Raw genomic sequence first — 27,545 nt, 5'->3', positions numbered from 1 at the left:
GCTGCCAAGCAGCTGATCTAGAGGCTCAGCTGTTTGGCAGGGTCTTCTGCTATTTCACTGACCTGTTATAGCTGCCACCACCCAAAGCTGGGTTTCACCATTGCAACTCGACATAGGAGTCAAATTCCAGAATCAACTTGTTCTGGATAAAATCCCAACCTTCATATGACTAGTTCGCTTTGGGGTCAGGAAGGGATTTTCCTCTAGGTTAGAATGGCCCAGGGATCCCAAAAAGTTTTTGCCTCCCTCTGGGCATAAAGCAGGGGTCACTGGGAGAGGGGTGTGTGTTGATTTCTGTAATCGTTCAGAGGGTTGGACTAGATGACCCTTGGGGATCCCTTCCAGCTCTGTTTCTGTCTCACTAAAAAACCCAGAGAAAGCAGCTCTCTGAGGATTCCTCTGCGTAGCCTAGGTAGGACATTTGTTATGTGGCCAGACACTCCTTGTGTAAACCACTGTGGTAAATTCCAAATTGCTGCTGTGTTTAATATATCATGTGGACATAGTTTATCTCCATTTCAGTCAAGCTTTTGACAAGATTCCATATGGTATTGTTGACAAGTTGGTAAAATGCAGTATGGATCATTTTACTTTTGGGTGGATTGATAACTAGTTGACAGTTCGCACCCAAAGGGTTCTTGTTCATGATTCGTTATCCTGTTGGAGAAGAATGACTAGTGGAGTGCCTCAAGGATCTGTCCTGGGCCCTGTGTTGTTCAGCATATTTATAAAGGATCCAGATGAAGGAATAGAGGGGGTGCTTATTAAATCTGCAGGTGACACTAAACTGGGAGGGGCAGCAAACACATCAGAAGACAGAATCAGGATTCAGGATGATCTTGGCAGGCTGGAAAACTGAGCTAAAATGAATGAATGAATTTCAATTTTACTTTGGTGGGAAAAATTAAATCGATCACTATAGGATGGGGGAGACTTTTCTTGGCAGTACTATGTGTGAAAAGGTTCGGGGGGGGGGTCTTAGTAGACCAGACACTGAACGTGAGTTAGCAGTGTGACTCAGTGGCTAAAAAGGCAAATGGGATTTGGGGCTGCATCAAAAGAAGTATAGTGTTCAGATTGCATGAGGTGATGGTACTGATTTACTGTGTCCTGGACCTAGTCTGCACACAATAGATAATGCACTTTCAATGCACTTTAAAAGTAGGTTTTCCTGTTCCGCACAGGAAAATCCAGCTGCCAAAGCACATTGAAAGTGCATTATCCTATGTGTGCGGAATGGGCCCTGGTTAGACTTCACTTAGAATACTGTGTTCAGTTTTGGGCATCACAATTGGAGAATGATGTAGACAAACTGGAGCGTGTCCAGAGGAGAGCAACGAAAATGTTGAGGGGCTTGGGGAAGAAGAAGAGTTGGTTCTTATATGCCACTTTTCCCTACCCGAAGGAGGCTCAAAGCGACTTACAGTCGCCTTCCCATTCCTCTCCCCACAACAGACACCCTGTGGGGTGGGTGAGGCTGAGAGTGCCCTGATATCACTGCCCGGTCAGAACAGCTTTATCTGTGCTGTGACTAGCCCAAGGTCACCCAGCTGGTTGCATGTGGGGGAGTGCAGAATCGAACCCGGCATGCCAGATTAGAAGTCCGCACTCCTAACCACTACACCAAACTGGCTCTCTCAAGTCGTATGAGGAAAGGTTGAGGGACCTTGGTCTGTTTAGCTTGGAGAGAAGACGACAAAGAGGTGATATGATAACCTTCAAATATTTGAAGGGCTGTCACATAGTGGATACAGCAGAGTTGTTTTCTGTTCCCTAGAGCAGGGGTAGTCAACCTGTGGTCCTCGAGATGTTCATGGACTACAATTCCCAGGAGCCCCTGCTGTAGCAAATGCTGGCAGGGGCTCATGGGAATTGTAGTCCATGAACATCTCGAGGACCACAGGTTGACTACCCCTGCCCTAGAGGGTCAGACCAGAACCAATGGGATGAAATTAATTCAGAAGAATTTTCGGCTAAACATCAGGAAGAAGTTCCTGACGGAGTGGTTCCTCAGTGGAACAAGCTTCCTCAGGAGGAGGTAGGTTCTCCTTCCTTGGAAGTTTTTAAGCAGAGGCTAGATATCCACCTCACAAAAATTCTGATTCTGTGAATTTAGGCAGATTGTGAGTAGGTGGGCACAAGGGATTGTGTCCATGCTTGGCTCTTGGCTCTTTCTTGCATGTCCAGGGAAATGCCAATCACCACTTCGGGGCTGGGAGGCAAATTTCCTCTAGGTCAAACTGACCAGGGATTCTGGGGATGGGGTGGGGGAGAGAACATCATCTGGGCATGGAACTGGGGTCACTGTGATTGGGCATTTAGTTGTGAATTCCCTGCATTCTGCAGGGGGTTGGACTAGATGACCCCGGAGGTCCCTTCCAACTCTAAGATTCTATGATTCAACATGTGCAGGAAATCGTTCGTGACCAGAGCTCTTGTCATTTGCAGGGCACTGGTGTCCCCGGAACCGAGCTCAGAGACTGCTTCTGCTGGCCTCATCACCTCAAGGCTAATTCCTGCTTCCAGAAGGAAGTGGGATTGGTCTGGGGGCAGGCCCAGGCCTGGCACTACTCAGGCCCTTAGTTGGCTTGTGCCTAGGAGACACAGGTGGTCTCTCATCTGGAGAGCCAGTTAGCCAAGAGAGCTGATATATAAATCTAATCCTTATCCAGAGAAGTAGGTATGGAAAAGAGACTAGGCCTGGAGAACAACAAGGGACATGGGCTCCAGTGACATCTAGTGATGTCAATGGCCGTCCACATTTCCGGGAAAGGCCGTGTAACCCCTGGGGAGCTCTCGCATAATCCCAGGATTCATAGAATCATAGAGTAGCATCATAGATCCTTTTCACACGTGCTACTGCCAGGACAACTCTCAGGTTACAGTGGATGAGCGATAGGGATGTGAGTGTCCTGCATAGTGCAGGGAGTTGGACTAGATGACCCCGGAGGTCCCTTCCAACTCTAAGATTCTATGATTCAACATGTGCAGGAAATCGTTCGTGACCAGAGCCCTTGTCATTTGCAGGGCACTGGTGTCCCCGGAACATGATGACATTAGCAAAGGAAGCAAGATAGGAGGGAGAGCCCACACATCATTTGTCTGTGCTCTGGAAAGGGGTCATTCAGTGACTGGAAAAGAAATGCAGAGACAGAAATTCAGGGAAAGCATTTGTTTTCAAGTGAGTTCCATCCTGACCCCTTTCTAAGGCTGTGACTCATGGTGTGTGGGGCCTCTCTGCTATCTTGCCCCTTAGGTTTTCCCCTCAAGTTTTTTTTTTATGTACAGTGGTAGAAGTTCAACTGTCAGCATGTATAGAAAGGAAGGGAATGAGCTACCGGCAGGATACGCTAATTATGTACAAGCAGCTGGTGGAGGGAAATTCCGTCAAGTCTAGACTTTCTTCTACCCTCAATATTCCACTGATCCGTGAAAGGTTCAAATGGATATGCAGAAGTGGCGAAAAGATGTTCTATTAAATACGTAGTAGTTTATTTTATTTATTTTATTTATATTTATATTTATTTATATTTATATACTGCCCTCCCCCGAAGGCTCAGGGCGGTTTACAGGGAACAGGAAACGGGTACAGATAACATAAGGAAACACATGTGACAACAGCAATAACAATACAGCAATAATAACTCCAACATGATAATAGCAGTAATAATAAGATAGAACTGCAAAGGAGCCTCAGCTCAACTCTTACTGGGACCCGGTGCGTTAGGCAGATTGGTGGCGGTCATAATAGGAGGCGGGGGGGCCTGAGGGCCAATTGGAAGCGATGGTCCAGGTCAACCTCAACCAAATGCCTGGTAGAGGAGCTCCCTTTTGCAAGCCCTGCGGAACTGTTTGGATTCCAGTGTTGTAGTCAATATTCCTTAGTAGGTGTCATGGTTAAGAGTGGTGGCCTCTAATCTGGCAAGCTGGGTTTGATTCCCTGCTCCTCCACATACAGCCAGCTGGGTGACTTTGGGCTGGTCACAGTCCTGTTAGAGGAGAGGGGTCTCAATAGATTCTGATGACCTAGTGCCCCCCCTACCAAGCAGCCAGATTCTCAGGGGGAGGGGGATCTGTTTTGTCTGGAGAAATTTCCTGGCACCGCCTGGAGATTGGCAACTCCAGGTGGGGATAAAGTGGAACTGAAAAGGCAGAGGCACAGTTTTTAAAAAATCATGAAACGCAAAATGTTTTTACCCAGCACAAAGTTGATTTCCCAGAATCAAATAAGAGGTGAGGCTGCTTTGTGGATGAAAAGGGTATTCTTTATACATCGATGATAAAGTAAACAAGTTTTTTGACTGTGGGTTGTTATTATTGCATCACCAAAAAAAAGAAAAGAAAAACACTTCATAGGAACAACCCTTGCTAAGAGAACGTTGCCCTGATCTGGCTTGCCCAGGCTAGCCCAACCTTGTTTGTTGTCTTGAAGCTAAGCACGGTTGGTTAAGCCTTGGCTGGGGAACCCCCATGGAAGTCTAGGGTTTGCTTCACAGAGGCAGGGAAATCACCTCTGCTCATCTCTTGCCTTGAAAACCCCTCAGGGTCACCATAAGGCAGCTGTGACTTGGCAGCAACAAAAGAGAAAGAGGGAGGGGGAGTTTCACATTGTCACAAAAGTATTTTGACCAGCCTGTCATCGTTTGGGGATGAAAACCAGTGGCTTTCATTCTGCTCCTTACTTCCACCGAAACCATGCAGTAGTCTTCGAAGGGTTGCTACCTCAGATTGCACCATTTATTGACTGCCACCATCCCAAGAAAGAGATGTTGGTGGGCCACAGTGGCTTTCGAGTGAAACTCCCAGTTTAAGGTTGCCAGTCTGCAGGTGGCAGCTAGAGATCTCCTGGTGTTTCAGCTAGAGATGTCATCTCTGACGTGGGAAATACCTGGAGATTTGGGGGGTGAATTTGGGGAGAAAAGGGACCTCAGTGGAGTACAATGCCACAGAGTTCACCTTCTGAAGCATCAATTTTCTCCAAGTGAACTGATCTCTGCCACAGTCTTACTCCTTTTTTGTGAAGCTATTGGCTTAGATGATTGGCCATCAGGTGTAAATCTTATCTATAGCTTAGTGTTGTCACGCAATCTGATAATCAGATGTAAAGGTAATGTAAAGGTATCCCCTGTAAAGGTATCCCCTGTGCAAGCACCGAGTCATGTCTGACCCTTGGGGTGATGCCCTCTAGCGTTTTCATGGCAGACTCAATACGGGGTGGTTTGCCAGTGCCTTCCCCAGTCATTACCGTTTACCCCCCAGCAAGCTGGGTACTCATTTTACCGACCTCGGAAGGATGGAAGGCTGAGTCAACCTTGAGCCGGCTGCTGGGATTGAACTCCCAGCCTCATGGGCAAACAGCTTCAGACAGCATATCACTGCCTTACCACTCTGCGCCACAAGAGGCTCATTAATAATCAGATGTAATTACCTTTAATCGATGGATGATGCTCCCCATTTGGCCCAAAGCTCCCTGTGTACTACTGTATCAAAAGCCCCCTTCAAATCCACAAAAGCGGCGTATAGAGTACTGTTATTTACATAGATCTGCTTGAGCTTTACTGCATGGGAGGCTCCATACTCGGCTGCCATCTGGTTTTTGAGCCGGGGCAGGTTGCCATGCCTCTTCCCACTCCTGCATGGGGGAGCCTTTGGCCCACTGCACCTCATCCACCCACGGTTCACACTCCTGGGTTTTGGTGCCCTGACGGGCAGCACTGAGGGGCCTTTTCTGTTTGCTGGTTTAAGAACGTGGCATTGCATATTAACGCAAAACCGCATTTTTAAATTTAAAAGATGCCCCAGGCGTCTCCCCCCGGGTGAGGGTGGGGAGGAGCTGGTCCAAGACGGTCCGACTCTTCCCTTCCGGAAGGCCCAGGCCCAACATAGGCCCCATTGATGCCCCGGGCAAAGAACAGAACACGGATCACGTTCTCTTGCTGCAGGGCAAATGAGGGCCTGAGTCGGGCCAGGCCTGGGACAGCACCGACGTCATGCAGAACCCAAAATTTACCCTGTCACTGGACAAGTGGTGAGTGGAAATGGTCCTTGTATATTAAGTGGTTCAGCATTAAGCAATAGTCAATTGTTGAATGGCCTTGGGCAAACCCAGCTTGCTCTATATCCAGTAATATACAAAAAAAGGTGTAATCATGCAATGAAAAAAGCCACACAAACTTGCTGGCAATGCACAAAAGTGTACAGGCGTTTTGAAGAAAAGCTCTTCATCTAGTTGTCAGCTTGAATATGCTTTATTAACTTATTCGATAATAGTCTCCAATTGTACCGTGGCGACAAGCTAGGTCAGCTTGTTTCGCAGATACTTCTTTAGACGCTACAACAAATCATAAATGTGCTTGAAATACATTTCTACGATATACTGACCTAGTTAGAAACAATACATAACTAAAACACTCACCAGATCAAATGAAGGGCAGTGCCTTTGTATATAGATCTGGTGAGTCTCTTAGGACTGTGTTGTTGCTAATTATGTCAGCGTATCGTAAGTATATATGTTGAGCAGAGTTTTAGTTTGTTGTGGTGTCAGAAGCAGAATTATCGAAACAAGCTGAACTAGCTGCCTGTAGCTACCCTCCAACTGGAGACTGCAACTGAAGTGAAGGGAAGCCCTAGGGAAGCACGCCTGGCCTCGACCAGGGTCAGGGCCTTTTCGGTCCTGGCCCCGACCTGGTGGAATGAGCTCCCGGGAGAGCTGCGGGACCTGCAGGATCTTTCAACGTTCCGCAGGGCCTGCAAGACGGAGCTCTTCCACCAGGTTTATGGTTGAGGCCGGGGCTGGTAATAGATCTATGCCCCCCCCCTGGGGACTCGGGTTCTGGATCCGAAGCAAAACATCATCAGGACCTCCTCTCCACCCGCTAGTAGTGGGTGGGAGGGGAGGGGAAGTTGAGCTGCCATTCTTGCCATGCCGGTAATATTGGCAATGTTATTATTGTTTTTATGGGGTTTTAATGGGGATTTGTGATATTGTTACCCGCCACGAGCTGCAAGGGAGTGGCGGGATATAAATCTAATAATAATAATAATAATAAATGGAATAACACATATTCAAGCTGACGACTGGATGAAGAACTTTTCTTCATGACGCCTGTACACCTCTGTGCATAGCCAGCAATACAAAGATTGTGTCCCTTTTTTTCATTGCTCTATATCCAAGACGTTGCTTTTGTTCCAACCACTTGCAGAGCTTAACCCAGAGATGTTTTGTGTATAATTTACAAATAGTATTGAGCTGCCTAAGAATCATGATCGCCGAACCCCATTCCTTTGTGATTTGGCCTGATGTTAGCTTTTATGCAGAATGCGCTGTGTCAATGAGTTTCTTTCTGTGACTATTTCCCTTTGTGTGTTTCGAGGCAGATATAATTGGGATTCTGATGAAGATTTATGATTCGAAAGCAATGTTACCGAAAAATTCTCGATAGTCTAACCGTAAGGGAGTTCTCGATAAGCAAGTTAGGATAAGGACGCCATTACTGAAGCTCTTACTACTACAAAATAAACGTGGAGCTTTTATTATACATTTGCCTCTCATGGGCTTTAAGAAGAAGAAGAAGAAGAAGAGTTGGTTCTTATATGCCGCTTTTCCCTACCCGAAGGAGGCTCAAAGCGGCTTACAGTCACCTTCCCATTCCTCTCCCCACAACAGACACCCTGTGGGGTGGGTGAGGCTGAGAGAGCCCTGATATTCCTGCCTGGTCAGATCAGTTTTATCAGTGCTGTGATGAGCCCAAGGTCACCCAGCTGGTTGCATGTGGGGGAGTGCAGAATCAAACCCGGCATGCCAGATTAGAAGTCCGCACTCCTAACCACTACACCAAACTGGCTCTCTCTCACTTGGAATTTGGAAATCCTCATTTCAGCTGATCACCATGTGTCAGAGATCATTTCCTCTGGAGAAAAATAGGCTCTTTTGGGAAGGTGGGCTCTAGGGCATTATGCACCACTAAAATTCCTCCCCTCCCCAACCCAGTCTCCACCCCAGTCTCCACCCCCTAAATATCCAGGAATTTCTAACCTGGAGATGGCAACCCTATCCCGCCTCCTTCCAGTGAGACTTGGGGAGCTAATGGCAGCAGGCTACGAAGAAAGGTCTTTTCAGTCTGGGAGTGAAATCTTTAGGGCAGGGCCAGGTGGGTTTTTTGCTCTGCAAGACCTGTGATTGGCCAATGGAGATGTGATTGGCTGTGCAGATTCTTTAAAATGTTGCAGTGGGGCTGTCGCCACCACGGCACAAGCATTTTCGCTGTGTGACTGAAGTTAAGCTGTGGCGGCCATTTTGGTGACTGCTCCTGCTTCCTGTGGCAGCCATTTTGTGGTTGCATCCAGCACACTGTGCCATAAATCTAAATGTTCTAAAAGGGCTGGATGCCCCTAGTTTTGTTGTTGTTGTTAGGTGCGAAGTCGTTTCCGACTCATCACAACCCCATGGACAATGATCCTCCAGGCCTTCCTGTCCTCTACCTGGAGTCCATTTAAATTTGCACCTACTGCTTCAGTGACTCCATCCATCCACCTCATTCTCTGTCGTCCCCTTCTTCTTTTACCCTCGATCGCTCCCAGCATTAGGCTCTTCTCCAGGGAGTCCTTCCTTCTCATGAGGTGGCCAAAGCATTTGAGTTTCATCTTCAGGATCTGGCCTTCTAAGGAGCAGTCAGGGCTGATCTCCTCTAGGACTGACCGGTTTGTTCGCCTTGCAGTCCAAGGGACTCGCAAGAGTCTTCTCCAGCACCAGCCCCTAGTTTAGGGGAACCAAAATATGACCCATTACCACAGAGGAAACCAGGTACAATCCACTCCTTCCGTATGGTACAAGTAATAGACAGCTAAAGCGGCAGCAAGAGTCTTGAAACGTGAAGGGGACCCTGTGGCTTGTGTTTTCCTTAGGATCCACATATGAAAAGAACCCTTTGTGTCCGTTCTGACTGGCAAGGAGAATCAGCAAGGCTCTGTGTTATATAGTGAAGAGACTCTGATGACTGAGCAGGGAGAAAAGCATTATCACCCACTATGGTGCACAGATGAGGCTGCTGCCGATGGCAAAAGAACACGAGCCAGCTGAAAATTAGCAACCTCCCTTCCCAGGAGAGAACCAGTGCGGGAGTTATGAGCCATTGACTCTAATCTGGAGAACCAGGTTTGGTTCCCCACTCCTTATTCCTCTTAGGCCTGCGGGGGGGACTTTGGGCCAGTCTCAGTTCTCTCAGAGCTCTCTCAGTCTCACCTGCCTCACAGGGTGCCTGTTGTGGGGAGAGGAAGGGAAGGCTATTGTCAGCCTTTTTGAGACCCAGGAGGCCTGCTGGGGGACCTTAGGGCAGGCCCAGTTCTCTCAGAACTCTCTCAGCCCCATCTGTCTCACAAGGGGCCTGTTGTGGGGAGAGAAGGCACTGCTTTGAGACACAGAAGACCTGCTAGGGGACCTTGGGCCAGTCTCCGTTCTCTCAGAGCACGTTCAGCTCCACCTGCCTCACAAGGGGGAGAGGAAGGGAAGAAGGGAGAGGACGGGAAGGCCATTGTCTGCTGCCTTGAGACACAGGAGGCCTGGTGGGGGACCTTGGGCCTGTCTCAGTTCTCTCAGAGCTCTCTCAGCTCTACCTGCCTCTCAGGGGGCTTGTTGTGGAGAGAGGATTGAAGCCCATTGTTACCTGCTTTGAGAGTCCTTAGAGTAGAGAAAAGTGGAGTATAAAAACTAACTCTTCTTCTTCTTCCAATGGACAAGCAAATAAATGACCATGGACGCAAGACGGTTGCCAGCTCTGGCTTGGCAGATTCCTGGAGATTTGGTAGTGGAGTCTGAGAAGCTGTGGTTTTGGGAGGGGAGGGATCTCCATAGAGTCCACCCTCCGAAGCTGCCATTTCCTCCCAGGGAGCTGATCCCTGGAGATCAGTTCCAATTCCAATAAGTCTCCTGGTTCTACCTGGAGATTGGCAAGCCAGGACACAGCCCGCCAGGAATTTTTCTCGGTCGGGAACTCTTGAAGTGAGCAGGAAGAGAGTTTACAAGAGCCTGCTAATATATTCTAACCGTAACCAGAGATGTGATGTTTCTTTTCATTAGGGAACTGGCATCACATTGGCTAATTACACTGAACTTTAAAAAAATCTATAACTTAAATGGCATTCATGGCCACGCCGGATTGTGGTCTTGTATTCTCATCCATCATCTTTCGCTGTTTCTCCTTCTGCTGCCTCCTTTTCCTTCACACAGTAGCCACAAGAGTGACTTATCAAAGCTACAGCACAGGAAGTGGACTGGGAGCAGTGACATTTGCCAGACATGTCCAGAGCTGGGTCATGACCAGTTTGCTGGCTTTTCTTTTGCTTTCCCTTCTACCCATCTTGAGAAGCAAAACAACAAACCACTAAACTGTGAATCCCAGGGTACCTTTAAGACCAACCAAGTTCACTTCAGTGCCTGCTCAATTATCTCTCTGCAGAGACAACATTGTGTGTAGCTGAATTTGTAATGGTTGTTTATCAAGCCAGAATTAAGACGTTTCAGTCAGCCAATTTTACTCAGTTTTAGTTTATAATATGAGCTTATTTTACCCTATTGTCAATGTCAATGGCCGTCCAAATTTCTGGAAAAGGTCATGTAACCCCTGGGGAGCTCTCACATAACACCAGGATTCATAGAATCATAGAGTAGCATCATAGATCCTTTTCACACGTACTACTGCCAGGACAACTCTCACACATCCTATAGTGATGCATATGATTTTTCTTACCTAAATGAAGAACTTTACATTTATCACTATTGAAATTAATTTTATTCATTTTAGCCCAGTTTTCTAGCCTGCCAAGATCATCTTGTATTCTGATTCTGTCTTCTGGTGTGTTTGCTGCCTCTCCCAGTTTAGTGTCGTCTGCAAATTTAATAATTACCCCCTCTATTCCTTCATCAAAATCATTTATAAATATGTTGAACAACACAGGGCCCAGGACAGATCCCTGAGGCATTCTACTCATAACTCCACCTAAAAAAGATGATTAACTATTTACAAGCATCCTTTGGGTTTGAGATGTCATCCAGTTCTCGATCCACCTAACAGTAATAGGACCGATACCACATTTTAACCCCTTTCAATAAGAATATCATGTGGAAACGTATCAAAAGCCTTACTGAAATCAAGACAAACAGTGTCCACAGCATTCCCCTGATCCAGCAAGGGAGTAACTTTCTCAAAAAAAAAAAGATAAGGTTAGTCTTACATGACTTGTTCTTGAGAAAGCCATGCTGACTCTTGAGTAATTCTAGCTGCTCTAGCTGCTCAAGGAGCGACTGATGATTGTTCTAAAATTTTGCCAGCTATAGACGTCAAGCTGACGGGTCAGTAGTTACCCAGATCCTCCTTTTTCCCCTTCTTGAAGATGGAGACAACATTTGCCCACCTCCAATCTTCTGGCACTTCATCTGTTCTCCGAGAATTGTCAAAAATAATGGACAGAGGCTCAGAAATTACAACTATAAGTTCTTTGAATGCAATTCATCTGGCCAAGAGAATCTGGCTTTTTAAAAAGATACTACGTGTTGATAGACTACCCCTACAGTGATCCTTGGGCACAACTCCCATCCCTCATCACATGAAATGATTTTGCCACATTGAGTGTGATTCCCCTCACAAGAGAAGACCGAGGAGAAGTAGGAATTGAGCAGTTCAGCCTTCTCTTTATCACTGTTGCAATGTCGGTTTCTGGTCCCCGCAATGGTCCTACCATGTCCCTGTATTTTTTCTTACTTTGAATATAACTAAAAAACTTGTTTTTATTGTCTTTAGCTTTTCTTCCTAGCCTAAGCTCATACTGAGCTTTAGCGTTTCTAACACTCTCCCAAGAAGCTTTGGTTATTTGCTTATATCCGTTCTTGGTTATAAGGTCCTCCTTCCATTTCCTAAATGAATCTTTCTTATTACTAAAATCTTTTGAAGTCTGTTTATGGACCCACCCTGGTTTCTTTAGTTTCCTCCCAGTTTTCCTTCTCAGGGGAATTATCTGTGATTGTGCCTTCACTATTTCACTTTTGAGGAACTTCCGACCTTCTGGGACTTCCATCTCCTTAGGTTTTTCTGACCATGGAATTCTACCCAACTTTAATTTTGCTAAAGTTTGCTTTCCTGAAGTCCAGCCTGTATGTACATCTTTTCTCTTCCCCAAGATAATAAAGTTCAAAACCACATGATCACTACTTTTACGTCATCAACCAGTTCTTCCCTATTGGTGAGAATCAAGTCTAAACCAGCAGACCCCCTGGTTGCCTCTTCCGCTTTCTGGAAAATGAAGTTGTCAGCAAGACAAGTCAAGAATTTATTGGGCTTTTCCCCAGAACCCCGATTGGGAATCCCTGCTCTAACCCTTTTGCCAGCCTGGCTGTAGCTGAGTAAACAGAGCAGTTGAACATGAAACCATGTGATGTGTTCTCCTTCTGCCCAGCTACTTGACTTCGCCAAAGTAGAAGGCTGTTAATTCCCAGTTTTAGCATCGTTGGCTGAATGCCGATTTCGATTGAAATAGTGATGTGTGGCGTAAGGCCGGAAGGGAGATCCAGCGGGACCTTATCTGCACTGACCTCCGTAGCATTCTCTGCCTGCCCTTTTCCAAGCGGTGCAACAAAGTGGGAATTTGAGATCAGGCAGGTGAAACTAAAAATGATTAAAAGGCCTTCCTGTACCAACTTGTGCCATGGGGCAAGTGTATAACAAATGATTCCACTTTCGAGGAATGTCTTCTCTCTCCTGTTCCTCCCCGATCTTGTCCAACAAAACGTGCCTTTAAAGAAATAAAAACATTGTGCAATATTCACGATGCTAATCTTGTTCCCTTGGAGAATGAGACAGGCTCTCCCAGAAATTTATTTCGCTGGCGATTTCTGTTGTATTTGTTCCTTTTCTTTCTTTTTTTCCCTGTTTGCCATAGAATCTCAGTCAACATTTGGAGGGAGAGGGCCATAGTGGGACAGCATCTGCTCGTCATGCAGAAGGTCCCAGGTTCAATCCCCAGCATCTCCAGCTAAAAGGACCAAGCTGGAGGGGATGGGAAGAACCTTGACCCGAGACCCTGACTCAGTGGCAGAGCCTCTTCTCGGCAAGTAGAAGGTCTCAGGTTCAATCCCCAGCATCTCCAGATGAAAGGATCAGACAGGAGGTGATGGGGAAGACCTCTACCTGAGACCCTGGAGAGCTGCTGCCAATCTGAGTAGACATTATGGACTGTGATGGACCAAGAATCTGATTCTAAATAAGATGGCTTTGCGTGTTCTTGACTTACAGGGGCCCCAAAGGATTTCTAAGGCAAGAGACAAAATAGAAGTGGTTTTCCATTGCCTGCTTTTGTGTAGAGACCCTGGACTTCCTAAGTGGTCTCTCATCCAAGAACTGCCCAGGGCTGGAGTCACTGGCTCCCACCTGTGGCCAGGGGGAACCTGGGAACTCTAAAACTATGGTGGTTGTTATTAGTTGCGAAGTCATGTTTGACCCATCGTGACCCCATGGACAATGATCCTCCAGACCTTCTACCATTCCCTGGAGTCACATGGACTGCTTCAGGGACTCCATCCAGCTACCTCATTCTCTGTCGTCCCCTTCTTCTTTTGCCCTCAATCACTCCCAGCATTAGGCTCTTCTCCAGAAGTCCTTTCTTCTCATGAGGTGGCCAAAGTATTTGAGTTTCACCTTCAGGATCTGGCCTTCTAAAGAGCAGTCAAGGCTGATCTCCTCTAGGACTGACCGGTTTGTTCGCCTTGCAGTCCAAGGGACTCGCAAGAGTCTTCTCCAGCACCAGAGTTCAAAAGCCTCAATTCTTTGACGCTCGACCTTCCTTATGGTCCAACTTTCGCAGCCATACATTGCAACTGGGAATACCATAGCCTTGACTAAACACACTTTTGTTGGCAGGGTGATGTCTCTGCTTTTTAGGATGCTGTCTAGATTTGCCATAGCTTTCCTCCCCAGGAGCAAGCGCCTTTATACTATGGTTGTTGTGAGGTGCGAAGTTCGTGTCCGACCCATCGTGACCCCATGGACGATGATCCTCCAGGCCTTCCTGTCCTCTACCATTCCTTATACTATGGTATTTATACCCTAATATCCTACTGATGAGCCTCTTGTGGCGCAGAGTGGTAAGGCAGCAGATATGCAGTCTGAAGCTCTGACCATGAGGCTGGGAGTTCGATCCCAGCAGCCGGCTCAAGGTTGACTCAGCCTTCCATCCTTCCGAGGTCGGTAAAATGAGTACTCAGCTTGCTGGGGGGTAAACGGTAATGACTGGGGAAGGCACTGGCAAACCACCCCGTATTGCGTCTGCCATGAAAACCCTAGAGGGTGTCACCCCAAGGGTCAGACATGACTCGGTGCTTGCACAGGGGATACCTTTACCTTTACCTTTATCCTACTGATATCTTTCCACCCAAATCCACTCCAGAAATTCCCAGGTGTTTCCCAACTTGAGTTGCCAACTCTGCATGGGGATATACCTGAGATTCTGAGGATGGAGAGAGGTGGAGGGAGGAACCACTGTGGGCTACAATACCATAGAGTCCACCCTACAAATCTGCCTTTTTCTCTAGCAGAACTGATCTCTGTCACCTGTTCTAATTTATGGGAGATCTCCAGGTCCCGCCTGGAGGCTGGCAACCCCATTCCCAACCCAAAGCTGGCACCCCTCACCTGGGATCTCCCTTGGCACCTGCTGTAGGGCAAAGGTTTATTTTCTTAAACTGGGTGACAAGATTACAGTGGAGGCATTTATTATCCCATTTTGCTTTTCTTATGCAAATAGCACACGCGTCTGTGAAATCGTTCTGTAAAATACAGCAATCCAAAGGCAAAATCAGGGAGCATTTTTTTTCAATGGGCGAAGTTCTTGGTATCTTTGATATCTGGGGTTGCCAGTCCCCATGTGTGTGTGTGTGTGTGTGTGTTTGTGTGTATCCTGAAATTACAACTGGATTCCAGACTACTTTCTCCAGGGGGTTGACATCCCTACTTTTGCCTGAGACTCAAACGAGGATGGGCATTTTGAAACAATTCTATATTAAAGTGCATCTTCTTGATTTTTGCTTGGCTTTCACAGGAGAAATAAGCACAATGAAAGTGTCCTTGCTTCCAGAGATGGCCCTCTTCCTTCTCTTCAGCTTGATAGCTTGCCATGCAACTGCCCATTCAGAGGCCAGGGATGAATATCACGATGCCACGGCCGGTAAGAGATTTCAACGTCTTGAATAGAAAGCCCTCATGTTTTCAGAGTACAGAGTTTTCATATAAGAGAAGACAAGGTCAGTTCACGCATTAACCTTTGGGGGCTTATCGCAACCGTATTATCCCTCACGTGAACGCATCATTCACATGAGAACTATGACATTCAGCTGGTGTCCCAACATGGAGAAGCCTTACGGAGCAGCTTCTGACATATCTGTATTGTCCTCATAAGGTGCACAAAATACTTCTCACATGGGTGGACCCCTTGCTTTAGGATGCTTAGGGCTGATCCTGCGTTGAGCAGGGGGTTGGACTAGATGGCCTGTATGGCCCCTTCCAACTCTATGATTCTATGATTCTATGAAGATGGAGGACAAAAGAAACGAGGGCTTGAAATCTTCATGAACTGTTTTTGCTGTCTACCCCAGCCTTTCTCAGCTTTTTCCCTGTTGAGAACCCCCCAAAACGTTCCTCAAGATTCAAGAAATGGTGCAAACCCACCCAGGACCCTTCCTGTTCCCACCCCCTCCAGGCCCATCACTGACCATTTGGGAAGGAGGGGGGAGCAACATGACCACATATGGTCATATCACCTGATAAATGGGAAGTGGTGACAGCTACAAGCTTAGACAGCTTCAAGAGGGGATTGGAGAAACATCTGGAGCAGAGGTCCATCAGTGGCTCTTAGCCTCAAGGTATAGATGGAGCACACTATCTGGGGCGGTGATGCTCTGTATTTCTGGTTCGTGTGTGTATGTGGGGAGGATAACTGTGTGAGGGGCAGTGGCTCAGTGACGGAGCATCTATTTGGCATGTAGAAGGTCCCAGGTTCAATCCCCGCCATCTCCAGTTAAAGGACCTGACAGTAGGTGATGTGAAAGACCTCCACCTGAGACCCTGGAGAGCCACTGCCAATCTGAGTGAACAGTACTGACCTGGATGGATCAAGGGTCTGATTCAGTATATATGAGCTCCAGGTATTTGTGGCTTCTGGACTTCTGGCCCTGCTGGAGGACCTCCTGATGGCTTCTGGGTTTGTGCCATGAGTGTTGGACTGGAGGAGCCATTGGCCCAATCCAACATGACTTCTCTTATGTTCTCCTGAGAGACAGCATGGTGTGGGTAGTCACAGTGTTACATGATGATGATCATGATGATGATGATGATGATGATGATATTTGAATTTCCAGCCTGCCACTCCCAATGGCTTGTGGCGAGTTACAACATATATAAAACCCCAGTAAAATATCCCAATAAAATTCCCCTAAAACCAGGACTATTCCATAATTACAAACAGTTTCCAAGATGTTCAGAAGCTGCAGAGATGTCCAGAAGCGGCGGACTAAATATAACTAAACTCGCCCACTATCCACCAACGGGGGCAGGGGTCGTTGACCATTAACCTGCCTAAAAGTAACCCAGAGTGGTGGGGTTCAGCTCTTCCCTAGCACGCCGGCCTCAACCATAGACCTGGTGGAAGAGCTCCGTCTTACAGGCCCTGTGGAATGTCGAAAGCTCCCGCAGGGCCCGTAGCTCTTCCGGGAGCTCATTCCACCAGGTAGGGGCCAGGACTGAGAAGGCCCTGGCCCTAGTCGATCTGAGAAACCCAGAGTGGAAGCCCTTTGCCGTGAAGCTTCCTGGGTTACCTTGCGCTAGTCATTCCCTCTGAACCTCACCTACCTCACAGGTTGGCATGTGAGGATAGGAGCAAAGAACTTTGTATGAGATAAAATATGCTAAATAAAATAAATAGCAATAAAGGCCAAAGGACGGAGGCAGTCAGTCACCGGCTCCTTCTGCACCCCAAGACCACTCCCTGGGGGTGGAAGCCCCTACAGAATACTAATTTCCAGGTGGGGCTTGATGGCCTCCCATAATTATAATTCATCAGTATAGAGAAGAGGAGGCTGAGAGGAGACATGAGGACTCTCTTTTGGTATTGGAAAGGCTGCCACTTAGAGGAGGGCAGGGAGCAGTTTCTGTGGGAAGCACCCGCAGTAAGGGGCTTACATTTTGGGTGGAAAGATATTAGGAAAATGGTTCTGCAGTGGTATCAGCTGGCTCGGGCGTGGGTGAGCTCCTCCTCACTGGAAGTCTTCAAGCAGTGGTTGGACGAATACTTGCCAGGGATGCTTGAGGTTGGTCCTGCATTGAACAGGGAGTTGGATGAGATGGTCTGCAGGACCCCTTCCAGTTCTGTGATTCTTTGAGTCTCTGACTACAGAGAACAGTTCTCCTGGGGGAAATGGAGGGCAGACTGTATGGCATTACTCCACTGAGGGCCTTTACCTTTCCTAAACTGGCTCTCCCCAAATCTCCAGGTATTTCTCTACCTGAAGATGGCGGCCATATAGAATCCTGATGTCCTGATTCCAGTCCACAAGCTGGTCATAGGTGGAGTAGGGGGAACCCAGCAGAGCACCCGCTGTGCCTCCTTGGGCTGACAGACTTGTATGCATGCTGCAGGCCGGCTAGAAGATCAGCTGTGCTTCTAAAAACAGCTGCTAATTTTAAAGCGGTGTCTTTGTTTATACGGCAGCACTGCCAATGGGTAACATCTCAGGTTGCTATGGCATTCATCACCCACATCATTACTAATAGCATAAAACAGAGATGAGCAGGTGTCCTTAATTTTATTTCCTTTTATCTTTGTGTATATTTATCCCAGCGTTTCTCTGCTTTTCATGGTTGGTTTTGTGGGTTCATTTGTAGACACCAATTTGGACTTTCACGTTTTATTCATTTGACTAGCAGATAAGCCCGTTTAATGCCAAATACAATGGGCTCTAGCCCCCCCCCTTGCAGCAGTGGCAGCGCAAAGAGCTCGCAGGTGGGCGCCGGACATTGGGGGGATGGGGGAAGGCAGTGGCCATTCCCTGCTCCGTCTCCGGCCCTCTGCAGAGGGCGCGTGATGGTACAAAGCCAAGCATGGGGCTCTGGGATGGGGGGAGGTGGCAACCACTCCCCCTGCTGTTCCATTGATGCTGGAGAGCCCCACAGAGTGCTGCAGAGGTAGCCACGGGGCTACCCCTTCCCCCCTCTGCCCTTGTGACGCTGGACAGCCCCGCGGGTGTTCAATTTCAAGGCAGGTCTCCCTTGGAGGTTCCCCATCTCAAGGCAGGTCTTCCTTGGGGGCTCCCTATCTCAAGGCAGGTCTTCTTTGGGGGTGTCCAATCTCAAGGAAGGTCTTCCTTGGGGGTTCCCCATCTCAAGGCGCGTCTTCTTTGGGGGCTCCCCATCTCAAGGAAGGTCTTCCTTGGGGGTTCCCCATCTCAAGGCGGGTCTTCTTTGGGGGCTCCCCATCTCAAGGCAGGTCTTCCTCGGGGGCTCCCCATCTCAAGGCAGGTCTTCCTTGGGGGTTTCCCATCTCAAGGAAGGTCTTCCTTGCCGATTTCCTATCTCAAGGGTAGGTCTTCCTTGGAGGTGTTACTTCCAAACACTCACCATGCTCAGCCCTGCTTTGCTTCAGAGCTCTGACAAGTTTGGGCTCGTTTGGACTCTTCAGGCTGCTACATGCAATGTGTGTGGAATCCATATGCTCTGCTCGGTGCACTCATGTCATAGTTTGAGATCAGGAGAAGCTGAAAGCGTGAATGTTGTGGGGAAGGATGTAAAGGAACTAAAAATGGCAACAAAACAAGAAAGATACCCGTGGGTTTCATTCATACAGTGGAGAAGTGAAATCAAAAGAGTCAAAATACAACAGGCAAGAAATTCAGCACCATCCCTATTATACAGACCAGGGATTCCCAACCAGGGGTCCGTGAGAGTTCTGGAGGGGGTCCACAGCATTTCCCCTCCTGCCATAATGGACTTGGCCACATGCTAGGACACCACCCACTTCCGTTGCTCCCCCTCCCAAGCATGAGGGTGTTCTCTTGTACTTTCTGCACCTGGGAGGGGGCGGAGCCTGCACGCTACTCCCACCTTAAACCACTTCCTGTCCTCCCCAGGTCTGCCTGTTAACAGGGGTGATGATGTCACTTCCAGTGACACGTAACTTATGGGGGGGGGGTGGCAAGAAGGCATGGACAGCTGATATTGCTTCTGGGGCTCCTCGAAATCTTTCAGGGGCTCCTCCATGGTCAAAGTTTGAAAAAGACTATTGTTGCGGGTGTCCTAAAGTTGCCAGGGCCCCCCTGATCACTGTTGGGGGAAGAGGAGGTAGCCTTTCCAAGTGTAGGCTGGAAAAATCTAGAGATTTGGGAGTGGAGCCTGGGGCGGACAGGGACCTCAGTGGGAACAATGCCAGAGTCCACCCTCCAAAACATCTCTTTTCTCCAGGGGAACTGACCTCTGCTGTCTAGAGACAAGCTGTAATTCCGGGGGATCCCCAGGCCCCACCTGGAGCCTGGCATCCCTAAATTGTCCGTGAGCTGGCTGACACCCTTCTTCTTCCCCCTCTATTTGTTTCAACCTTGCCACTTTCCATTTGGTCTCCATCTGATATTCAGTAATCATGCAGATAATTCGTAACACTAAATCCCAGAAGGTTGCCAGGTTAGGGCAAGCTCATTTATTACAGCTGTCTAGCCAGTTTGTAATATGAAAAAATGCAAATACAAATGCAGAAAGTTGCCAGTGTGGGGAAGAGAAATTTTGGCAAAAAAAAAAGAGGAAGGGAAGGGAAATAAAGGAGAGGGGAGGGGAGGGGAGGGGAGAGAAGAGGGAAAGGAAGGGAAAAGGCGAGGGAAGGAGAAGGGAAGAAAGAGAAGAAGGAAAGAGGAGAGGGGAGGGACGAGGGGAGGGAAGAAGAAAGCGGAGAAGAGGAGAATTTCTATGCAGCTTCACTGAGGTTTTGTGTAATGACTAGATCAGTAATCTCCACGAAGCCAAACCTCTTCTCTTGCACACATTATTCGGGTGGTTGCTGACGGAATCTCCAAGGAGCAGGTATCTGCCTTGGCTGTTATCCTGCCATCCAAATTTCCGGCAAGCCCTGAGTCACAGCGCTTAACATTCCTCTGTTTGTAAATGGGAAAGGCCATGAAGACTGAGCACAGCTGAAGATTAGATAGCCCAGCAGGAAGAGCTTTGAACTGGGTGAAGGTTGGGGAGCTGTCACAGCCAACTGAGTCAGGGGACCAAGAAGGAAAAAAGCTGGGTGTTTTTTACCCCCTCCTTCAAAAGAAGCTGTTTTGCCTTGATAATATTTGCTAGGAAAAAAAAATAATAAAAGGGGGGGGGGAGCTTCTGAAAACACTCATGTACTCTGGCTGTTCACCGTCTGGGAAACCAGGGAAAGCACCATGTAAATAATAAAAAAAAAGATTTTTAAAGGGAAGTTAGCTGCGGAAGTACTCCAGAGGAAGTGGTCCTGGGCCGTTCCTGCTTGTGCAAATTTGCATGTCACATCCATTAAAGTACAGAAATGTCATTTTAATTGAAGGGCCTTAATTGAAGCACAGGATGAAATTGCTGCCCTACCAAGGAAGGAGGCGGCTGGGTACAGAAATGTGCAGTGTTTATGTTCTGCTAAACACTGTTCATATTTACCCCCTGTCGTTTTTTTATAGTTGAATAAATATGAGCTTCCCAGGGAAGGTGTCTACTAATGGTTATACCCAAGTATTCAAAGTGGGCTGTATGTTCTAATTCCACCCCCCCACCCCTCCGCTTCTGTCGGACGGCAGAATGTTTTGAAAAGGTCATGATTTTAGATTTTTTATGGTTCACTAGCAATCCTTTTTGGGAACGACGTGTGATGAACACGTTTGGTAATTTATGTAATCCGACGTCTGGTTGGGATTGTTTATCTGTTTTACTTCACTGAGATCTGCCTGTCTCACGTGGACTCAGGGCGAATTGCACAGAGTGAGCCAGGAGAACATGGAACATTCAGTAAGGAACGGAGAGTCAGCTTGTCTTAGCAGTTTAGAGTGGCCGCCTCTAATCTGGAGAATTGGGTTTGGTTCCCCATGCCTCCACCTGCATCCAGATGAGAGACCTTGAGCCAGTCACAGTTCTCTCAGAGCTCTCTCAGCCTCAACTGCCTCATAGGGTGTCTGCTGTGGGGAGAGGAGGGGGAGTGAGTGATTGTCAGCTGCTTTGAGGTACAGGAGGCCTGCTGGGTGACCTTGGGCCAGTCACAAACCTTTCAGGGCTCTCTCAGCCCCCCTCCTGCCTTACAGGGTGTCTATTGTAGGGAGAGGAAGGGATGCCGATAGCCACTTTGAGATGCATGAGGCCTGCTGAGTGACCGTGGACATATTACAGTTCTCTCAAAGTTCTCTTAGACTCACGTACCTCACAGGGTATATGTTATGGGGAAAGGAAGGGTAGGTGATTGTAAGCTGGTTTGAGACACAGGAGCCCTGCTCTGTGACCTTGGACAAGTCACAGTTCTTTTAAAACTCTCTCAGCCTCACCTATATCATAGGATGTCTGTCGTGGGGAGAGGAAGGGGAGGCGATGGTAAGCTGTTTTGATAACCCTTGGGGTAGTAAAAAGCAGGGGACAAAAATTAGCTCTTCTTCATTAGGAGAATAAAAGTCTGGAACCACCAGAAGCATAACATAAGTCTTCACATGACACATTAAGAAATTAATTTTAATTATTAATTTATTGTGCGTATTATGTAAATTTATTATGTATAGACTAGCAGCAAAGCCCGCTACATCTGACAAAACAACGGGCACTAGCCACCTGCCCCCACCCTCCCACAACCGGCCTCGGTGGGCATTCTCGGGGTGGGGAGGTGGAGCGCTGGCAGAGACCTGGCTCCTCCTACCACCGCACGCAAAAGGCCCGCCAATGCGGGCATTTTTGGTGCAGGACAGGAAAGGCCGGCAGGGACACAGCTCCTCCGGCCGCCATACACAAAAGGGCCACTGAAGTGTCCAGAAAGCTCAGCAGGCATTTTGTGGCACAGGGCGGGAAGGGCCTGCAGGAACGCAGCTCCTCCCGCACGTAAAAGGGCCACCAAAGCCCCCAGAGGACTTAGCGGGAGTTTTGTGGCACGGGGCAGAAAGGGCTGGCAGGGACCTGGCACCATCCAGACTAGACTTTTGTAATTTGGTCTACTGAAGGATGATAATGATGAATGGATGGATGGATGGATGGATGGATGGATGGATGGATGGATGGATGGATGGATGGATGGATGGATGGATGGATGGATAGATGGATAGATGGATAGATAGATAGATAGATAGATAGATAGATAGATAGATAGATAGATAGATAGATAGATAGATAGATAGATAGATAGATAGATAGATAGATAGATAGATAGATAGATAGATAGATAGATAGATAGATAGATAGATAGATAGATAGATAGATAGATAGATGGGAAAGGAGAACAGTGGGAAGATCTGGCCTCTGAGAGAGGGAATTGGATGGGGCTGTTGCAGATGCCTTAGGGGGAAACCTGGGAAGGATTGTGCAACTGAACTGAGTAAAGAAAACATCTGCAGTTCTGCGCAATCCACAAAGAACAGCTGGTGTATTCCTTGGCACGGGGAACATGAACTCAGGATGCAGAGGCAAATGCTACAGCTTGTTTCGTGCCTCTTGGCTTGTGTACTGAATGCTGTGGGTGGCGTATGAAGACAGTTCTGGGGCCTTCCAAACAGTCCTAAGACCTGCGTACAGCAGATCCCTTCTAGAGCGTAAAATTGTTGGCCCTTATTTTGTGACGCCTCTGTGCATTACATTTCCATCGATTTCATGGAGCCTTGCACATTGTTTTGTTTCTGCTCGTGTATTGTTCCAACACTGTGCTTGTGTTTAATGCTTAGAGCAACAAGAGAGGAAGGTGGAAAAGAGTTGGTTTTTACATCCCGCTTTTCTCTACCTGAAGGAGTCTTAAAGGACGGGACTCCTGATGTTCTTAGGCTGGCAATGGCTGCCTAAGTGGTTATGAAGTGGCAGAGGTCACCTCTGTTGGTCTCTTGCCATGAAAACCATATGGGTCTGTTATGTGGGCTGCAGCTTCATGGCTCTTTCCAAGAGAACTGATTGAAGTACACAAAATATTGGCTAGGTAGTATACTTAATAAAGAACATTGATGACCTGCCATGTTTTAAAAGTTTGATCCGCAAGAGAGCTGAAGTAATACTTGAATGTCAACAACTCCCTAATTGGTTAGGGCGGTGCTGCCCCCTGGAATATATTTATTCCCCACATTCTAGGCTGCTGCATGCCCATTTGACTGATTTATTAGACTCTAGCAAGTTACGAGAATTCAGTATGGAATGCCTAATTACTTGGGAAGGCATCTGCTCCATTTATGTCATGCATGCCACCCTACTTGGTCACCATAATGAGCTTTATGTGGGATTGCCCTTGAAGGTATTTGGATGCTACAGTTGGACCAAAATGTAGGCAATTTAGTTGGAGCTGCAGAGATCACATCACACCAGTCCTATATCAGCTCTACTGGTTACTAACATGCTTCATAGCTGAACACAAGATGGTGACACTCACCCTTAAGGACCTTTGGGACCTTAGTCCAGGATTGTGAAGAAGCATCTTTTCCCAGTAGTTTTAAGATAGTCTGAAAGATTTTTCAGGCCTCTCTGTCTACAGACAATATATTGGGTAACTCAGCATGTCTCTTTCACCTTCTCTTTGTGCTTTGTGGCCAGTTGAGAAGGTGCCATCAGAAGGTCCACCAGTGGGGCCAGAACTCCAGAAGCCCTCCCACTGTTGCCTCCCCCCAAGCACAAGGAATGCAGAACATCACTGCCTGAGACATGAGAACATAAGAGAAGCCATGTTGGATCAGGCCAGTGGCCCATCCAGTCCAACACTTTGAGTCACACAGTGGCCAAAACCCAGGTGCCATCAGGAGGTCCACCAGCAGGGCCAGAACTCCAGAAGTCCTCCCATTGTGCCCCCTCCAAGCATATATAGTATCACTGTTCCAGACATAAGAACATAAGCCATGGTGGATCAGGTCAGTGGCCCATCTAGTTCAACACTCTGTGTCAAACAGTAGCCAAATCCTAGGTGCCATCAGGAGGTCCCCCCGCATTGCCTGACAATGCCACATTTTGCTCGTACATACCTTCTTCTAGGGCCTGCTTTGCCTTCACTGAACCTCGGCCTGTCCATCTGCGGAATGAAAGCTGATGCTGGACCCTGCAAAGCCATACATACCCGGTATCACTTCAACATACAGTCCCGCCAGTGCGAACTCTTTGACTACGGTGGCTGTGAAGGCAACAAGAACAACTTCCTAACTCTAGAAGAATGCCATGCGATGTGTATAGTTCCAGGTAAGTACGTTCCTTCCTTCTGATTAGTATATTGGTCCATGTTTCAAATTATAACCGATGCAGAAGGATGGGACGTCCTGTCTTGATGATAACTTGAAGAAGACTTAAATGTCCAGTGGAACTACTCAGTGCTTCACTGAACTCATTTCCATCGAGTAGGGAAAAAAGGGAATTGCAGCTTTGTCTTAATTTGATCTTGATGCATATTGCAAGATCGGGCTTCTTTCTGAGGCCCTTTATTAGTGACACTTGTAAGGGCACTTCTCTGTGCTGTTTCCTTGGCCTCATTAGCACCCCCTACTTAACTTCACAAGAGCCTCTTGGGGCGCAGAGTGGTAAGGCAGCAGACATGCAGTCTGAAGTTCTGTCCATGAAGTTCAATCTCAACAGCCGGCTCAAGGTTGACTCAGCCTTCCGAGGTCGATAAAATGAGTACCCAGCTTGCTGGGGGAGTAACGGTAATGACTGGGGAAGTCACTGGCAACCACCCCGTATTGAGTCTACCATGAAAACGCTAGAGGGCGTCACCCCAAGGGTCAGACATGACCCGGTGCTTGCACAGGGGATACCTTTACCTTTTACTTAACTTCACAACCTCCAAAGGTGCTCACCTTAGGAGTTTCAGTTGGAACTAAAGAACAAGATGGCTATTTGTAATTATTTGTAATTTGTAATTATATTTGTTAGTCACAGTGCGTGTGTCTGCGGGGGTGGGGAAGGAGGAGGGAGACTCTGAGGTAAAAAGGGATCCTTTACTCTCAATAAAACAGTTGCTTTCTCTTAAACATAAATAAGGTTTATTTAGAAGTATAAGAGCACGAATGGTTTCAGTAAAGTTCATAAGCGTAATGGTTTCAGATAGGTACAGTTCTCCTTCTTGCTCTTACAGTTCCCTAAACAGACCTAACTCCAAAGATTTATTTGCTCACATGCTGCACAGATTAATTACTGATTTCTCTCATGGCACCTCACTCTCTAACCCAGGGATTCCCAACCAGGGGTCCGTGGACCCCTAAGGGTCCACAGGAGTTTGGAAGGGGGTCCACAGCAGCTGGGACGTGGCATGGTTTGGGGTGGGGGGTCTGGGCTGTCTTCTCAGCTCCTACTCTTAATTTCCAGCCTACATGAGGCAGAGCTGCCATAGTAGTAGTAAAGGTAAGGGTAGGGAGCAAAAGGAGGGCTAAGGGTGTGGGTAGCAATATCACTTATGGGGGCGTGGCAGGGGGCGTGGCCAGCTGATATCACCTCTGGGGCTCTGTGAAGTCTGAAAAATAATTTCACACACACACACACCAGTCAAAAGGTTGGAAAAGGCTGCTTTAACCACTTGGCTTTTTAAAAAAAAATCCTGGACCCATAGTCTCTTCCCAAATCAGTCAACTCTGCTCCATCCACTCAAAAAACCACTTCAGTCACCTGTCCAAGCCCCATTTTTCTTACTCTACAGGCCTGTGTTTATATCTACAACAACACACATCTGAAACCCCACATGAAAACAGAGAAATAAACCACGCACAAAATATGTGTATCTCAAAACTCCACATATATAAATACAGGAAAGTGTTTCAAGATGAGCTTGGAGTCTGAGGCATGCCGTCTCTAATTAAAGAGTCTACAGAGATGCATTCCTATTTTGAGTTTAAGAAGTTCCTTTGGGGAAAAGCCAGAAACTGGGCTGAAAGTCTTGTCCTAAGACTTGTTTCTCATACATTAGTAAGTCAGTGGGACTATTTTTCTAGGCGGTACGCATCAGGTTGCGTCCCCAAGGGCTGATTCACACATCCTGATAACCGCTTAATATTTCATCACTTGATGACTCAGCTGAAAAAGATTCTCTTGGAGATGCTAAGATAGCACTAGGGTCACCAGGTTCAGGTTGGAAAATACCTGGAGATTTTGGGGGGGTAAATGACAAGGTGAAGAACTGGCTTTTTCTACTTTCCTCTGCTAAGTTTTACTGGTATGATTCCCCCCCCCCTTCCTGTTCTTGAATTCAGTAATTTAGCGAATAACTGTGCACAAGCTTTCACATTTTCTCGGTTGGGCACTGAAATTAGAGCCGAGACAGCTTTCATGGCTGGATAATACCTTCCATCCAAGACTTAAGGAGATCCCAACAAGGGGCTTCCAAGGCGAGTGAGAAGTAGAGATGGTTGGCCATTGCCTTCCTCTGCAGAGGATTCCTGGGTGGGCTCCTATCAAAGATTTAAGGGAACCCTACCTAGGGGCTTCCAAGGCAAGTGAGAGAAGCAGAGGTGGTGGTGGTTGTTATTTCATGTATGTATGTATTTATTGATTGATTGATTGATTGATTAAATTCCTAGCCCACCACTCCCCAAAAGGCTCATGATGGGTTACAGAATGTGCATAAAATCCCCAGTAAAATTACTCCCTAAAACAGTCCAAACGAATCTATAAAATGCACAGCAATCCATACAAAAGAATCCAAGATATAACGGTGAAAAATCACAACCAAATCCACCCCCTCCCCAAATATCATCCCCCAGGGGTGGACGGGGGTTACTGATCTCAATCTGCCGATAGAGTAACCCGGGGGGGGGGGTGGTTTAGATCTTCCTATTGACTATTGCTTTCCTCTGCAGAGTTTTCCATGCTGGTCTTCTGTTGAAGACTTAAGGCCGGCTTCTCCAACCAGGGTTTGTGAAACCCTAGGGTTTCTTGAGGGCCCTGGAAGGGTTTCCCGAATGTGTGGGAGTCTCTAGGATTGTGATCTGGAAATAGAATCTAATAATTACTCTGTGCTAGGAATATATCTCCATCCCTTTTTCTTGTAACCTTTTGCTTCAATTGCAGATCTTCCCGAAAAGAAAAAGAGAGCGAGATTTAAGAAAGGTAACTTGTCTATCGAAGGATGTTCTGCTGCATATGATTTGTCACCAATCCGAAAAATTCATTTTCCAGGACTGGTGCAGCTGTGCTGCTCGGTGACTAGAACGGGTTTATCCAACAATTTCTGGGGCAGTTGCCATGATCAGACTGCAGGCGGCAGAATCAATTCTCAGATTAAAACCTCCTTGTGTCGACTGACTTCTGTTAAAAACAAAAGTAGCTCTAGATGATTCCACGGAAGATACGAAATTAAAGTAGACG

At 47.3% G+C, this 27,545-nt stretch overlaps 1 protein-coding gene across 1 annotated transcript in view; it reads left to right on the top strand.

Moving 5' to 3' along the window:
• LOC143828384 (tissue factor pathway inhibitor-like) overlaps positions 1-27,545 on the top strand; it is a 44,441-nt gene that overhangs the window by 2,835 nt on the left and 14,061 nt on the right. Inside the window, exons 2-4 of the mRNA XM_077318778.1 lie at positions 15,085-15,210; positions 24,234-24,434; positions 27,249-27,287. Coding sequence (XP_077174893.1) covers positions 15,099-15,210; positions 24,234-24,434; positions 27,249-27,287 — 352 coding nt within the window. The 5' untranslated portion in view covers positions 15,085-15,098. The remainder of the gene's footprint in view (positions 1-15,084; positions 15,211-24,233; positions 24,435-27,248; positions 27,288-27,545) is intronic.

This window comes from Paroedura picta, unplaced genomic scaffold, assembly GCF_049243985.1.
Source record: "Paroedura picta isolate Pp20150507F unplaced genomic scaffold, Ppicta_v3.0 Ppicta_v3_sca22, whole genome shotgun sequence".
Taxonomy (NCBI): Eukaryota; Metazoa; Chordata; class Lepidosauria; order Squamata; family Gekkonidae; genus Paroedura; species Paroedura picta.
Note: the sequence above shows the minus strand (reverse complement) of the source record. Positions and strands in the feature narration are given on the sequence as shown.